Source organism: Filicampus tigris, chromosome 2, assembly GCF_054856515.1.
Source record: "Filicampus tigris isolate MCC_2025a chromosome 2, RoL_Ftig_1.0, whole genome shotgun sequence".
NCBI classification, from domain to species: domain Eukaryota; kingdom Metazoa; phylum Chordata; class Actinopteri; order Syngnathiformes; family Syngnathidae; genus Filicampus; species Filicampus tigris.
The window spans coordinates 25,046,567-25,062,311 of record NC_141218.1 but is presented as its reverse complement, the minus strand read 5'-3'; the positions used below and the strand labels follow the sequence as shown (position 1 = coordinate 25,062,311).

Genomic DNA, 15,745 nt, shown 5'->3' with positions numbered 1-15,745 from the left:
ACGAAACAATGCAAATTGCTGTATACGGGCTAACTAAAAGCACCTATGTGATGGGGTTATAATATAATTGAACACACGGAACAAATCTTGTATCTCAAGGCACCGCTGCATTTGTTTTAATGGAGGGGGGAAAAAAATGAACCTTTTTATTTGGTGGCCCCTCTTTTTCCACAGTTTCTTCTTCCTCCTCTGCTTCACTGTGCAGCCTTGTCCTGTGATTAGCTACCGCCCGCCGCTTTGAACTTGTGGAATCCGCTGTAGATGGACCCGGTGCCACACTGGTGTCCATGGCGATGAGATAGGAGTCCATGTCGTCATTCATGAAGTCATCGGGAGGTGGCGTTGAGGGCTTGTCCCCTCTGGAGGAGTGACATTAGTAAATATGAGAATGAACAAGTTAGGCCTCGGGCCCACAAATGACTAGCTAACGGCCCTGAGTTGAGCCAACTGGCCTGGAAGCCAGAGTGGCTTTAAATATTTGTAAATATCTGGAACAATCAGTGTTACGGCCTAACAAGTATGCCTTTGATGATTTCCGTAACAAAATCCAGGCGATCCGTAGCCGTAACAACATTTAACAGCTTTACAAACTTGGATACCAGTTTATTCTTTTAAAGAGGAAGGAAGCAGATGTCATAGGATGTCAAATTGAGCATACGAGGGTTTGTACAAGAGTGTTGAGAGGGTCTGGCCCACAAACACTGCTCGACTTCATCCCAATGGTGTCTGTCGGGGCTGTTAAGTTTAGTTCTTCCGCACTAATTTCATCTCATCATGCCTAAAAGGACGTTGCTGTGTGTGCTGGGCCAAGGTCATGTTGGAGCATAAAATAACCAGCCCCACAGAGTACCCACCAACTTCAAAATGTATCAAACCAAAACCCCAGATTGCATTCCTCAAAACTTTTAGAACATTCCTAACATGCATTGCTTTTGTTTTTTTACCTTGTGTCGTTTCTGGTATTATCCGAAAGTGTGGCCAGCACAAAGTTGCCTTCCAGGACGCTGTCTGATACCGAGAGCACAAAGGGGCTGAAACATAAACATGCACGTGTCAATAAACGGCAGTGAGGCCCATTGAGTTAACATTGCTACTTGAGTGAACATATATACCTCCCCGGTTCGTCAGAGTACATTGAAATAGGGAGACCTGTATTCTCAGCAAAAAACAGCAGACCCTGCAGAAGAGATGACAAAAATCAACTCAGCAATCCTAGCACCTCCAAATGTGTTTAAAAATCTCTTTAGTTCGCCTCACTCGAAGCTCCTTTAGGCAGAAGGTAATGCTGTTGTGAGCTTGTACAGCAAAATGGTCAAACTCGTCGGAGGCCAGACAGAGTTCCGTCAGCATGGCCTTGCAGTGCGCTGAGAGGAGAAAAAAACAACACAAAATGTAAGTGAACACAGATGAATCAATTTTGACATCATTTTTGGGATTAGAGCTTCACTTTAGGAACATTCACGCCAATCAATAAAAAAAACACTCAGGAATCACCTAATTCCTCATCCACATGATTCCTGAGCCACATGCGTTCATCGCTGACGGAAAGAGTCACTTCCTCCAGAGATGGCGGGAAATGCGCAACTGTGTCCACCAGCAACCTCCGAAAGACAAGGCATGTCAGCAGTTCATGAATTTCATTTTGTAGGGTAAATTTATTCCTTTAAAATGTTTATGTACCAATTGCAGTTTCTTCATAATTGAAAGATGAAAATGCCCCATAGGAAGGTGTTAAGCAGAAACAACGCTTCGCCATGCAAACATCCACTAGCTGCACAATGCGAAACACCATAGATGGGCTAACAAATAGCATAGAAGTTGCAATATAAAACGCAGTACACAGAAATACAATACAACAAAAAGGCATATAATTTCAACTCTGCGAGTTGTATTACTGCAGCTTGGTTACGGCCGTCTTCTTTGTACCATTTTATTAACTAACCCATTTATTAAAAGTGTGTTTTCTGCATGTGTGCACCACACTGCCTCCCTGAGGGGCCAAGGCACGCATAAGTGAAGCAGCACACATACGCGGTGGTGGGCGCGTCAGTGAACGTCCGTCATTCGCCAGCGGCGGACCAGGAAGTCCATCATTATCAGTCTGTCATTAATTCAGGTTGGCCCAATCCATCATCGTTATTTTTCATGTGCTTCCTTCATCAGGCAATATTGCATTACGTCACTGCTATTTTAGCGGAGTCAGCAAAAAAAACCTTTTTACAAGGTTAACAGCACACAATTGTATTTATTAAGAAACAGTTTGGACCAAGGGCGGCACGGTGATCGACTGGTTAGCACGTCCGCCTCACAGTTCAGAGGTCGTGGGTTCGATCCCAGCCCCGGCCTCCCTGTGTGGAGTTTGCATGTTCTCCCTGTGCCTGCCCCTCGTCTTTGCTTCTCGGTTTCCTGGAAGTCCGACGACAGCATAAAATTGCTTCCGTCAGCGTTTCAAAGTTACTGTCAGTCATCAGTTTGCCAGCGAAAACGGGAGTCATTCAGTGACGGACCCACGGACCTTCCGGCTTGTGGTAACGGACAGGTGTAAATTCCTACCTCTGCATATACCTCACAGACAAGTGGAAGAGGATTATTCCGTGTGTATGAGAAGAGTTCTATTTGAGTGAAACCTCTGTCACCTTTTGTCTTTTCAAATCATATCTCATTAAAATCAAACATATTTTCATCAAAAATACATAACATTCTCTAGCATTAGTACTCAGCATCAGTGAGAATGAGTACCCAAATGTACAGTAAGTATTTGCATTTGTAGTCAGCCTAAAAAGGTGGTATCGGTGCCTCCCTATCAAACAACAAACCTTGGATTGGCTCGAAATACGTTTTTGCAGCTGTCCTTATCAAACACGGCCTGTAAGCTCTCACTGTCCTGGAAAGACAGGTTGTGAGTCTTCAAGAGGCCTGCAGATTACAAAACAAAGATGGGATGCAAATAAACAAAGACTGCGTCAGTGATGAATCGAGATAGAAATTAGACATGTTTCAAATCCTTCATGTGACGTAATGTCAGCCGGGAGGAGGAAGTGATGTGGCCATACCGTATTTGCAATGCAGCGTGAAAGTGAGGCGATCCTTTTGCCTGTCCAGATGGATGTGACACTTTTCCACTGTCTTCTCCAGAGATGCCAGGGACCTGAACACTGCCTGCACACTCTGGACATTTGCATAAGAAAATACACACACACGCACAAAAGGTCATTCGCCTTTTTTTCGGGGAGTAGGGGGGGTGATAACAGTAACCGTCTATAGGCCGGTCCGCCTCTAATTTTAAACAGCCATCCGTCAGCGAGTCTGACTAAGCTTACACTAGCACCACCCCCGCCAATGATGGACTGCAGACGGACTGCAGACGGATGGTGGACTAAATAAAGGGGTTTCCGTCTATGTTTAATCGGACTATTTAAAAAAAAAAATTCGGCGTCCGTCAACTGTTAGCAAAACGGGCGTCCGTCAGTGACAGATAAACATACCGGTCCGTCAGATAGACGGAACGCCGAGCTCTGCACATCACACTAACAAGTGGCGCTGACCAGGTTGGCGTGATTGAACAAAAAAAACCAACCTTTTTTTCCCTTCTTTCTTTCCTTCCTAAAAAAAGCAAACTGTGTTCAAATGCAAATTTAAAACTATAAACAGGATGACTTGTCAAGTCATGAGGTCCAAGTCTAAGTCAACTCGAGTCACTTAGATACTAAGTCTCAAGTCAAGTCATTCCAGTGTTTTTAACAAGCAAGTTGTAAGTCCTAAAAATAGATAACTTGTGTCTGACTTGAGTCAAGTCATATGACTCGAGTCCCCCAACTCTGGTCACGACATGGCCTGCCATCGGTGCCCCATGGATGCAAATATGAGTTTGTCGACGCCGCACTGCGCTTTGCTATTTCCATCCATTATCGATACCGCTTATCCTCACAAGAGTCGTGCTGGAGCCTATCTCAGCTGTCTTTGGGCGGTGGGCGGGGGACACCCTGAATCGGTTGCCAGCCAATCCCAGGGCACACAGAGACAAACTTCCGCACTCACAATCACACCTAGGGGCAATTTAGAGAGTCCAATCAACTTACCATGCATGTTTTTTTTGGAATGTGGGAGGAAACCGGAGTACCCGGAGAAAACCCACGCAGGCACGGGCAGAACATGCAAGCTCCACACGGGGAGGCCGGGGCCGGGATCGAACCCACGACCTCTGAACTGTGAGGCGGATGTGCTAACCAGTCGTCCACCGTGCCGCCGCTTTGCTATATGTTATGTGAAAAGGATTCAAAGAGAATACACAGTGTAGAAAATAGATGGATGGATGAATGGATAGTAATGGGACTGTTTCTTTAATCAATAAGATGTCAAATTTGCCTCACATCATGTATGAGGAAGCCGGAGAATACGTGGCAAGCATGGGGAGAACATCCAAGCTACACACAGGTAGATTTGAACCCAGAAATGTGACACAGAGGTGCTAAACACTAGGATACCGTGCTAGCACCAAATGATAGAGGGAATTCTCATCTCACCTTTATTAACATTCTGCAGCGGAAGGCATGCCCATTGGGGACAATGTACCTGCACAAAACACAGAGAGATGGACACTTGTTAAATAACCCCACGCCAACACGGACAACGTTCCTTGACACATGCACACAGTATACCCTGCCCACACAGTCTGCACCTGCTGAAGAAGCGAGGCGAAAACAGGAAGCAACCATATGCCGACCGAGAAGAGTTCACAGACCGCAGGGCTAGCTACAACAGTGGAGGGGAAAAAAACAACAACGCTCATAATAAATAGCAAGTGTCCCTCTACGGGAAGTGTCACCATTCGGGGAAATTTACCCCATGATCTTCCTGAGGTTCCACGTACAGCTCGTCGCCGATTCTGGACAAGGAGTGGATGGCTTTGGCCAAAACTGGACCGTACATACGCAAATAGAATACACTTATAACTTCCAAAAAATAACAGCAATACATGAAATTAATGAAAGGAGGGGTGCGGGGTGGTCTACCTTTCACGTTTGCACCCGTCACAACGCAGTCCATTTCTGTAGCTACAGTATTTTTACTAGCAACTAAACGAGCAACTACTTGCTAAGGAGGAACAGCAGGGTTTTGCTCAGGAGGAAAATGTATTCTATATGCCGTAGTCATGATCCGTTTGGGGAAATATTTGGTTTCGTTAATCCAATTTTGACCTGGCTAGAAGAATCACACGATGTATCGTTGTTGTTTACGCCGCCACAAATCATTTCCGCAATGTGGACCAATCGGAATAACAGAATATGGAAGCGGGGCGTGTTTTTACATTACGCATGCGCATCTAAAAATCCATGAAAAACCATATCATAATGGCTTACGTATATTTATGAGAAATAAACGATGGATCATGACACCGAATTCAGTAACAGTATTTGAAAAACAGTATTTGTCATTTTCTATTCTGTTTTATACTGTAGCCACAAATCCTCGAATTTTTGTAATATACTGAAGACTTGTAAGAATAAAAAAAGTAACATTTTATTTCCCTGAATCTATTATTATTATTTAAATTTTTGTATTTTTAAAATATTCTTATTTTTGATTATGTGTTGTATCATCCCGATAGTTGTTTGTCCTGAATTTGCACTATTTAGACATGACCTCTGTGCTATATGTGCAATTTGTTCAATAAAGCATTTAAAAATAATAATTAAAAAAATAAAAATATATAAAAGTGAAGACTGAAGACTTGTGTAGACTGAAGATGTCCCCCCAGCACCTCCTCCCCTAAAAACAAAAAAAACAACAACAACAAAAACTAAAACTGCTTTACTAATACAAAATTGAACAAAAGCAACTGTATTAATGGTTTTAAACAGTGATAATATTTTTAAGATGCTAAGTGCAGCCTCTTTTTTCTGTTGTAAATGGAAAACATAAGGTAGTAAGGTCATGAATACAACTATAGAAAATAAAGTGAGTGTTGCTGTAAGGGCACAATTATCTCACCTCACTGGTCTTTCTTGTCAGTCAGCTTCGGTGTTCCACCAAGCATCAGGAACGTTGTTGTGCACTGTCTCTCCACCCAACACTGCTGACACAAAACGACTGCTTGAGTGGAGTAGAACCACTGGACATTATGCAGAAAGACGGATAATTTGAACGAGAAGAAAAAGTAAAAAAGTGAGGAATCGAGGGAAACTGGAGCTGAGGTTTCTGCAACGATTGCTGAGAGTCAACTAAAAATATGCATAGGATGAGATCAAGTTTGACAAGAAGCTCTCACTTGTGGAAATGTGGAATTAACCATTCAAGATGAAGAAGTCTTAACGTGAGGTGAGAAAAAGGTGAAGAAACCATGGAAACAGACTGGAACATGTCCAAAGTGGATAACAACCATTCAAAGATTCTTTTTAACAGCATTGACTCTGTATTCAACCATTTTCCTTAACTCATTCATTGTCATTGATCAATTTACTTGTCTTTTAACAGTCCAGCCATTCAATCCCAGGAACTTATTTATATATTTTCAATTTTTTTCAAACGTTATGGTAAAAGAGGGTCTGAAAATGTCTGGCAGTGAATGAGTTAATCATTCTGTGTGGATGGGTTTTATCCCATATACTTTATATTAACTCTTTTGGACTTAAAGTCTTGCAATTTTGTAATTAGATGTCTCAGGCGAGCAATCAACCAGACAGTCAGGCGTTACTGCAATCCATGTTGGAGAGACTGAAACTCCAGCCTGGAAGAGAAAAGCATGCACACGAACATACGGATGAACCACTCCCCCTTGTTCCCACATGGGGGGCAGATGGAGTGGGATCAATCGAAAACTACAAGAAAGAAAGAGATGATCTTACGAATGGTTATGCATTTGGTGTTCCTGTAAAAAGATTTGGAGTATCGTCCATGGATGGTAGTTTTAGCCCAAAAAATGAAGGGAGACTTCAGCCAGTTCATGACTTTGAACATTACAGAGGTCACTTTTTGTTCCCACCCCAGAGAGACAACAGACACATGATAAACATGGTGTCAGAGAATGTCAGGTTGCCTCAGATCTCCCATGCTTCAACAGAGCAGCACTTTTCGGCAAAAGCACTCCCTTCCCAAGAGAGAATGGATGCTGGGGTCCAACGGGATAACATATCTGGAAATAAAGTCCAGGACCAAGGGTTGAAACACAATGTCAATGACTGGTTATGGGGAAGCACTGATTTTACAGCGCACAATCGAGGGAATAAATCCTTTCATGCTGAAAATGGAGGATTTGGAGATTTGTCTCAATGGGAAGACTTGCAATTGGTCCCTCATAAAGGCAGCAGCATGACCAAAAGAAAGCAACAATCATTTGAAAACAAAGGAAGGAGATGGACTCAGAAACTCAAGGAGAGATGGATGGAAAGGACTGGCAAAAAAGGAAAAGACGACTCGAAGGAGGTTGGGACAAGCATGGTGCGTTTTACAAAGTTAATTCATTTCCCCTCATGAGACTAAAATCCTCTTTGCGATTCCAGATTTCAGCACAAAGCCGTTTTATCAACACATCACATCATGACGCAGAAAGGACCCACCCATCTGCAGGCAGCGGTGAAAACTCGACTGCGCAATCAGAAGATGACACAACTGACGCATTTATCAGGTTATTAATCTGCAGTGCTGTATTTGTATTGCTCTGAAACTAACGCAGGAGTCGGCAAAACACTTGCCGAAAGTTCTTACAGATACCGAACGCCTAAAGCAAAATATGTAAGATGTTTCTGAGATGTTTCCGAATAATCACTTCCACTGCTGTGTTTTTTGTATAACACACCCTTGACACTTAACCATCGGTTACGTGTTACAAAGTAACTCCAAAATTGTAACATATTCATGCACGGGTTTCAAGAAACGATTAAGCTAACCCGTTACTTTTTCCAGTCTAGTTATCCAACTATAGTTACTCTTCTAATATCATAAAACATTACTTTGTATAATGTATTTGTTTCTATAGGTAACACTAGCATTTGAGAGGCTGTCACTTTTTACTACAGACAGTGGCAATTAATCGCCTGCTAGAGATAACGGTAAGAAAGACTTGACAAGAATTCAATAAACAGCACACTCAGCACATGTTGTGATTTAAAACTAATTTATAAATAATAAAATACAGGAGGACACCTGATTCCTAATAACAATAATAACTAATAACTCACTAAAGACACTAAACACGTAAAGGAAAACTCTGGTATTTACAGCTTGAACATGGTGAAAGGCATTGTGGAAGTATTCAAATTCGCACCGTCAGAGCCAAGGCGTGACATCATCGTTTTCACTTTCAGTGCATTACTTACATGTCCATAACAACAATGGAGGAAAGAAGACTTACAACTGTCCATAGGTGTGAAAGTGCGTGTGAATGGTGGTTCGTCTATGTGTGCCCTGCAATTGGCTGGTGACCGCGTCATAGTTCACTCTGCTTCTCACCCAAAATCAGCTGGGATAGGTTCCAGCTCACCAATGACCCTAATAAGGACAAGCAGTATAGAAAGCAGATGCATGAATGGATGGATAATACCTTTGCAGGTGCAAAGAACTACCTTTCTCAGGGCATTGAACTGATCGATCGATTTGGGATAACTTGTTGGGTTTCCACACCAACACTCAAACTAGAGCTGTCTCATTTAACCTATGTGCCTGAGCTGATGGGCCCTGCATGCTCGGATGAGAGGCGAAGCAACTTCTAAGACAGGCATATCCTCAAGGGCCGCTGTCCTGCTTGTTTCCCATCCCTCCCTGCTGCAGCACTAGCTGATTCAAATAGTCATCTCATTAGCAATCTCTGAAAAAATGTGATAAATATCCTGATCAATGAAATCAGGTGCCTTGGAGCAGGGAGAGATGGAAAACGGACCTTGAAGACCGAGTTTGGACAACCCCTGTGCTAAGAAAACCAGAACAGTCCAGTTTAGATCAATACTATGCCTTGAGAATAAAATAATCAGAATGGATGAGAACAATCACAGGCATAAAGACCACTACAATGAAATATCCATCCATCCATTATGGAGCCTATCCCAGCTGTCCTTGGGCAGTAGGCGGGGTTCTAACTTGTTGCCAGCCAATCGATTGAGAGAAATGAACATTTTTGGTATGTGTTGTTTTTGCTTTGTATTGAATGCTTAGAATTGCCAGACTTATCATTTAAGGCTCTTAAACTGTGTGGAAGACGGCCATTGTAATCTACGTTCGACTGCGGTGACCTCGATTTTGCTTTCCTTTTCTTTCAGATTAAGCAATGACTTTCAGTTTGGCTTCAGCTCGGTCAGCTTGCTGGAGGAAATTGTCTCAGGCCAAGAGTGGGCCAAGTTCCTGAACACTTCCTCGTCAGTCCCCTCAACCAACCAGAAGACACCAGAGAAGACACCGAGCAGCGTGGATGTCACACCTAAACCAAATCATAATGGGCCGTCCACTTTTGCTAAGCGCCAGTCAGGAGATTGGGACAAGCAGGGGACCTTCAGCGGTAGCGAGTCATTGCCGGTTAATAATGTTCCTGTCAGTGCAAACTTTCCGGGCGCCCCTACACAGAACAGCACAGCACACAGAGAAGCTGATAAATCAGAGCCAATGGAGCAAGGTCAAAGTCAATCATATGAGCAATTGAAGCAGAGTGAACTCACACAACCAAGAACTTCCCATGTGGAGGTTAGATACCACTTAACTGTTAATGGCACAGACCAACAACAATGAATGATGTTAACACATATCAAAGCAGTGCTTCCCAACATTTATTGAGCCACGGCACATACTTTACATTGGACCTTCTACCATCTAATGGACAAGCATTTATTTGTTCTGTCCGTCACTACATGTTGCTGGTATAGACAGATGAATAAAAAAGATATTCTGTATTAAATAAGTAATACTTTTCAGATAAATTAAATGAAATCAGATCATTTCTCGCCACACTCAGGATGATTTCTCACAGCACGCTAATGTGCCGTGGCACATTGGTTGGGAATCACTGCCTTGACTAACAAAGGCAAGAATAATACTTGGCATCCTATATTCTTGTCATGCAGCGTGCAGACATTCTGGATGACTCACCGCCGACCAGCAGAGTCAACAGGAAACGACAACATCGCTCAGATGAGACGTCTCAAATGGGCTGGAGACGAGAAGGGCAACAAGGACAAGGAGGTCAGACCTCCAGAGTTATCACGATAATAAAACCCACAAGAATAATAGACGTTAGAATGTATGATGGACGTAACGAATTCTTTCTTTGGTTTCAGAAGAGTTGCCAAGCAGCAATGAGATGAACGACGCAGAGGAGTATAACACCCCACCCTTCTTCCGCCCAAATGGATCTTCAGCACCTCCTGTTCCCTCCCATTTTTCTCCTTGTGGTTCTGCACCCCGGGGTGTCCTCAGATACTCCAAATCCCGGAATTCGGATTCCTCTTGGGAAAGCAAAAGGGTAAGTGTCTTGGAATGCTGAGGTGGAGTACCCCATGTCAAGCCTCATGGGCGACAATTCCACTTCTGATGCCATTTATCACACAACTCAGAGGAGTGGATTTCAGTTTGTCTTTATTAAAAAAATCATGCTCACAATAAACAGAGTTAAAGCAAGAAATTTCCAAGTCAATGATCACATAAAGGAAACAACTTTGTATTTTTGGACATGTAGTCTAACTGCTTTGAGCAGAGCCCTTTGTCTTTGATTTTAGATCTACAGTATTAAAAGTGTCTGCAGTATTTCAACAAAGATGTCCTAAAACACACATTACTGCTAAAAGTTCATACCCTCTACTTGTCTGTAGACCTGTGTTTGCCCACAGTCTGATCTTTTCCTCAGATATCACATCAGCACATTAGCGTACAATCAACAAATGTATGATTACTGACACCATTGAAAAGATAATGAGGTTCATGGCGAAGGCTTGGTTGTACTGCTTATATGGAGGCAGTTACTGTATACTATTATGTGCTGTAGGCTCTGTCTTCTTTGCGTTGCTCTTATGTATGTGACAGAGTTATTATTTATTGAAATGGATACCTCTTTCTTTGCTTCAGAGACGAGTGGAGCCCAAACGGCGGGTTCATTTTGCTGAGACAGTTCAGGAGATACCACCGGTTGTGTTGGATCTGGACACTTGGGACTCAGAGGAAGATGGGACAGAACTGGGCTCTGAATTAGAGGAAGAGGAGGAGGAGGAGGAGAACACCACAGTAGAGCAAGAGAAGGAGGTGTCAGCACGCCGAACTGCTCTTCCTGCATGGATACGGGCCCTGAAGAAAAAGAACACTGGCAGGAAGCACCGAGAGTCATCATGGCACTAAACACATCTTTTACACACTGTTTTTCACTACACTTTAACACATTTAGCTATGGGATCAAACATTGTGTCTTTACGAAGATAAGAATGCACATTTTTGATGGACACAAAAAGGTATTAGCCGAACAATAGTTATTATTATGGTTGTTTGCAGTTGTGTAGAATTGCACTGCATAATATTGAGAGCTGTCTGTAGTACAGTATTTCGGTTACCTCATGTAGTTACTAAAGTGTTACTTTAGTGAATTTCCCTTGTGGATAAATAAAGTATTTATCCATCTGTCTGTCTATCTATCTATCTATCTATCTATCTATCTATCTATCTATCTATCTATCTATCTATCTATCTATCTATCTATCTATCTATCTATCTATCTATCTATCTAGTTAAAAGATGCAGCTGCAAACTACAGTGGCCTTAATGAACTGTTCAATTAACAACCATTTAAAGTGAAATCATAGATGGGTTTCTAAAGACAGACATTTGAAGATAAAAACACACAGACTGAGAACTATGCAGTACTGAACTTTAGAGATACATCATTAAACTATTTTTCACCATTTCAGTTTTCCTGATTTTTTGGGCGTGGCTAAAACACACACACACAAAAAAAGTGACACATTTTGGATTCCGGCATTAGTCCCCCCCTCGCTGTCATTATATAAATCCCCAAGTGTGGAGGCGATGCAGTGGATGAGTTCGCCACTTTGTCACCCATCCTCCGTCTAATGGAAGCCCCTGAAGTTTGTTAGCTCTAGGGCTAGTCGGTGGCTCGCGCCTCTCATCATGGTATGAAGAGTCCCGTGAAAGAATACTGAAATACATACTGAAAGAAATACATTTAAAATAAACCCGAAAGCTCATGTACGGAATTACCTGACACAGACAAAAATGAAGGACATAGTCACAATAATTATAGCTAGTTTTATAAATCATGTAGGAAGCTGGAGCGCAAATGCCGTGCGACTAAACTTGAGGTCTTCCGTCAGGCATGGTGCGACAGCTTACTGATATACAAAGAAGCACTCCCTTTAGACAAAACTAATTATTTCTCCAGATTAATTGTTCTAAATAAAAACAACCCTAAAAATCTATTTGATACAGTGGTAATGCTAACGCAACAGCAACGGACCTCCAATAGCTCCTCCCATTCAGCTCATGACTTCATGCAATTCTTTACACAGAAGATTGAGTGCATTCGCGACGAGATTAATTAACGACACCGTTCCTAAAACCCCATTGAATTCCGCGATTACTGATGCTAGCAGGGGTACTACGACTGATAACTGTCTGACACCCCATCTCAATTTAAAATAGTATCTCTTGAAAGCCTAACAAAATTAGCTTGTGCGGAAAAACAGACAATTTGTGTGCTCGACCGGCTTCCTGGCAAACTCACCAAAGAATTGTTTACGACCCTAGGATAAAATAGCATTAATTTATCACTCACCTCAGGCACTGTACCAGCAGCTTTTAAGACCGCTGTTATTCGACCTCTGCTTAAGCGGCCAAACGTCGATCTGGAGAACCTCAGTAAAAATTAAGCCGGTTTCAAATCTCCCGTTTTTTTGCGAAAATTCTTGAAAAAGTCATAGCGCAACATCTTAACGATATGGCCGCTAATAATTGATTTGAAACCGACCACTCTACTGCGACAGCCCTTGCTAAAGTGACTAATGATGTTCTCCTAGCTATGGACTCTGACACCTCATCAATACTACATCAATCGATCGACGTTGATCGATTTACTCGGTGTCTGTTGACAGTGTAAATCGATCGACGTCGATCGATCTACTCTGTGTCTGTAGACAGTGTACACAATACTCAACAACATGAGAATACCAAAAACTTAATACTTACATCTCTTCTACAGTTCTTTTCCTCCTTCGAAGACTTTCTTCATTCTCCTCTCCAATTCGATTCGCTCCACTCCCGCCAAAAGATAAGCGCGTCTTGCACATGCGCGAGAGTGCTGCTGCTTTCTTTTGAAAGAAGGAAAGTCCGCCCACAACTTCGGTTTTCAAACGAGGCGTCCAATCAAATTCGTTTACTTGATGTGACGTAACTTTAGTGCCTAACGTCAATCTTCGGCAGCGGAAGTCCATCCCCATTCAAAATGGCGCGCGGGAGTGACTTTAATAAATGCCAATTACGATAGCAAATGAAAATTACATTTTCGAGACGATAGTTTGTTAACATCATACAGCATTAAAAGCAACACAATACAGCTTTATTTATATTGCGCATTTCACAACAGCTGCAACTGTAACAAAGCACTTTGTATGTAAAAACAACAACAATACAACAACAAAGACGGCTAAACACAACCCAAATTTAAATGACTATTTTTGGGCTAAATTTGTACCACATTGGATGGGCTAAAACACAACCCAATTATCAACAACTATTTTTTGAGTAAATTTGGACCACATTGGACGGACTAAACACAACCCAAATTTAAACGACTATTTTTGGGCTAAATTTGTACCACATTGGATGTGCTGAAACAATAGTCAATTTTCAATGACTATTTTTGGACTAAATTGGGACCACATTGGACGGGCTAAACACAACCCAAATTTAAACAACTATTTTTGGGCTAAATTTGTACCACATTGGATGGGCTAAAACAATAGTCAATTTTCAATGACTATTTTTGGACTAAATTGGGACCACATTGGACGGGCTAAACACAAGCCAAATTTAAACGACTATTTTTGGATTAAATTTGTACCACATTAATTTATAAATTATAAATAAATTTCAGATGTTTGTCTCTGTGTGCCCTGCGATTGGCTGGCAACCAATTCAGGGTGTCCCTCGCCTACTGGGATAGGCTCCAGCACGCCCCGCGACCCTTGTGAGGATAAGCGGTACAGATAATGGATGGATGGATAAATAAATTTATATCACTTCTCAATGTTTCTCATTTTTCCCAAGATTTTTTTTTTTTTTTTCCTTGTCCTCCTGGGGGTTAAGATCAGGGGATGTCGTAAATATTTGGTCAATTATGAGCATGTGAAGCCCTTTGATACTTTCTTGTGATCAAGGGCTATATAATTAAATTTGACTTGACTTGACTATAAATGTAAAATGTAGTTTAGTTTTTTTTTTTTTTAAAGCACTCTCATTTTTACTTTATGTTGTTAATGGAAATATCTTTTCAATTTTAGTTTTAACTCCATTTATTGAAACTGAGGCAACACAGTAGCGTACTGGTTATCACATTTGGTTCACAGAGGGGTTGTACAGTAGGTTTGAATCACAGCTTGGTCTTCCTGTGTGGCCTTTGCACAGTGGTTTTACTTTTTTTTTTTTCTTGGTACCTTGGCTTCCTTTCACATTTAAAAAACATCATGCTAGATTAATTGAAGACTTGAAATTGTCCATAGGTGTGAATGTCAGCGTGAATGTTTGCAATGTTTTATGGGCCCTGTGGTTGCCGCTCAACTAGTTCAGGGTGTGCCGCGCTTCTTGCTCAAAGACAGCTGGTATTTGCTACAGCTCATCCGCGGCCCTAATGAGGATGATATGTGGTATTGAAAATGGACAGATGGATGAGTAGCAGCAAGTAGCATGCACAGTCTTGAGTAAAGACGCTTATTTTCTAAAGACTGAAAAGTATAGCCATTTAAATGTCCAGGATGCAATGTGACTGTAAGACAGGCAGCCTGACTTTTATATATCTACCCATTTGAGTTTAATCATGATGTCAGTCAGTCACAGCCAAAGGGTGGGACTGATAATTGGAGCCACACCTCATAATGCAATGATGAACACATAACCCTTTAACACCTGCCTTCCTGCCATATCTGGCCAATTAAACGACTAGATTAAATTAGTTTAGTCCCACAATAGGGAAATTTGCATCGTAACAGCAGAAACAGTGGATGTAGGAAAGAAAAAAAGACAGCATACAAGAAGGACAAAGAAATATTATCAAGCACTTTACTATAACATACAACATTATCTGAGGCTCGCCGGCTGTCCAAGTCCTAAACGCATAATTTGATGAGGGAGCAATTATATATGTATATATGTATATATACATATGTAACGATGACAGTCCTGCGCTGTCGTGCCAAACCTGAGCTTCAAACATGCGCAGACACCATGTCCCTAGTTGTGACTTAATTAAAGAGAGACTCAAGTCAATCCTTTTCTTTAAAAATAATATGTTGTATGTGGCACCACCAGAGCTGGGCACTTTGCTTATTACGGACCGGTCCGTCTATCCGCCTATGACAGACACCCATTTTGTAGGTGATAAAGGAAAGACGGGAACCTTAAAAAACATAGTCGGAAGCCCATTTTTCCAATCTATGTTATCGTCTATCATCTTTTTTTAGTGGTAAGGCTTCAATGGCCGCGGTTGAGGTTTCCGTTTCCTATTGGCTGAGGTCGAAGCTTTTTGGCAGCTTCTGGGTCATAAAAGGAC

At 41.9% G+C, this 15,745-nt stretch overlaps 2 protein-coding genes across 9 annotated transcripts in view; one reads left to right on the top strand and one right to left on the bottom strand.

Moving 5' to 3' along the window:
* LOC147151883 (P2X purinoceptor 3-like) overlaps positions 1–15,745 on the bottom strand; it is a 28,131-nt gene that overhangs the window by 616 nt on the left and 11,770 nt on the right. Inside the window, exons 1-14 of one of the 6 annotated variants that reach the window (XM_086020310.1) lie at positions 13,168–13,251; positions 11,027–11,158; positions 10,072–10,132; positions 5,992–6,073; positions 4,843–5,769; positions 4,679–4,752; positions 4,524–4,572; positions 3,054–3,168; positions 2,817–2,916; positions 1,495–1,601; positions 1,258–1,364; positions 1,113–1,177; positions 945–1,031; positions 143–359 (exon numbers count right to left, since the gene is read on the bottom strand). In XM_086020310.1, the coding sequence (XP_085876436.1) occupies positions 143–359; positions 945–1,031; positions 1,113–1,177; positions 1,258–1,364; positions 1,495–1,601; positions 2,817–2,916; positions 3,054–3,168; positions 4,524–4,572; positions 4,679–4,752; positions 4,843–5,046 (1,125 nt within the window). In that variant the 5' untranslated portion in view covers positions 5,047–5,769; positions 5,992–6,073; positions 10,072–10,132; positions 11,027–11,158; positions 13,168–13,251. Of the gene's footprint in view, positions 1–142; positions 360–944; positions 1,032–1,112; positions 1,178–1,257; positions 1,365–1,494; positions 1,602–2,816; positions 2,917–3,053; positions 3,169–4,523; positions 4,573–4,678; positions 4,753–4,842; positions 5,770–5,991; positions 6,074–10,071; positions 10,561–11,026; positions 11,159–13,167; positions 13,252–15,745 lie in introns of those variants that run through there. The other 5 variants (XM_086020303.1, XM_086020321.1, XM_086020331.1 and 2 more) reach the window with 5 other exon arrangements.
* Positions 6,027–11,867, top strand: LOC147151884 (uncharacterized). 3 transcript variants are annotated; one of them, XM_086020275.1, is made up of 6 exons: positions 6,027–7,437; positions 7,500–7,624; positions 9,252–9,669; positions 10,047–10,164; positions 10,263–10,444; positions 11,044–11,867. In XM_086020275.1, the coding sequence occupies exons 1-6, from the start codon at positions 6,655–6,657 to the stop codon at positions 11,308–11,310; spliced, it is 1,893 nt and encodes a 630-aa protein (XP_085876401.1). In that variant the 5' UTR covers positions 6,027–6,654; the 3' UTR covers positions 11,311–11,867. The 3 variants fall into 3 exon arrangements, with proteins under 3 accessions (XP_085876401.1, XP_085876404.1, XP_085876391.1); XM_086020278.1 differs by having other exon boundaries at positions 6,029–7,422; positions 10,260–10,444; XM_086020265.1 differs by having other exon boundaries at positions 6,029–7,437; positions 10,260–10,444.

What these genes read in the sequence shown, in the direction of transcription:
- LOC147151884 (XM_086020265.1), top strand. Translation starts at nt 6,655, where the DNA reads ATGTCTCAGGCGAGCAATCAACCAGACAGTCAGGCGTTACTGCAATCC. An exon ending in CAAGAACTTCCCATGTGGAG is followed by an intron (nt 9,670 to 10,046) that starts GTTAGATACCAC and finishes CTTGTCATGCAG; the next exon opens with CGTGCAGACATTCTGGATGA. An exon ending in AGGGCAACAAGGACAAGGAG is followed by an intron (nt 10,165 to 10,259) that starts GTCAGACCTCCA and finishes CTTTGGTTTCAG; the next exon opens with AAGAGTTGCCAAGCAGCAAT.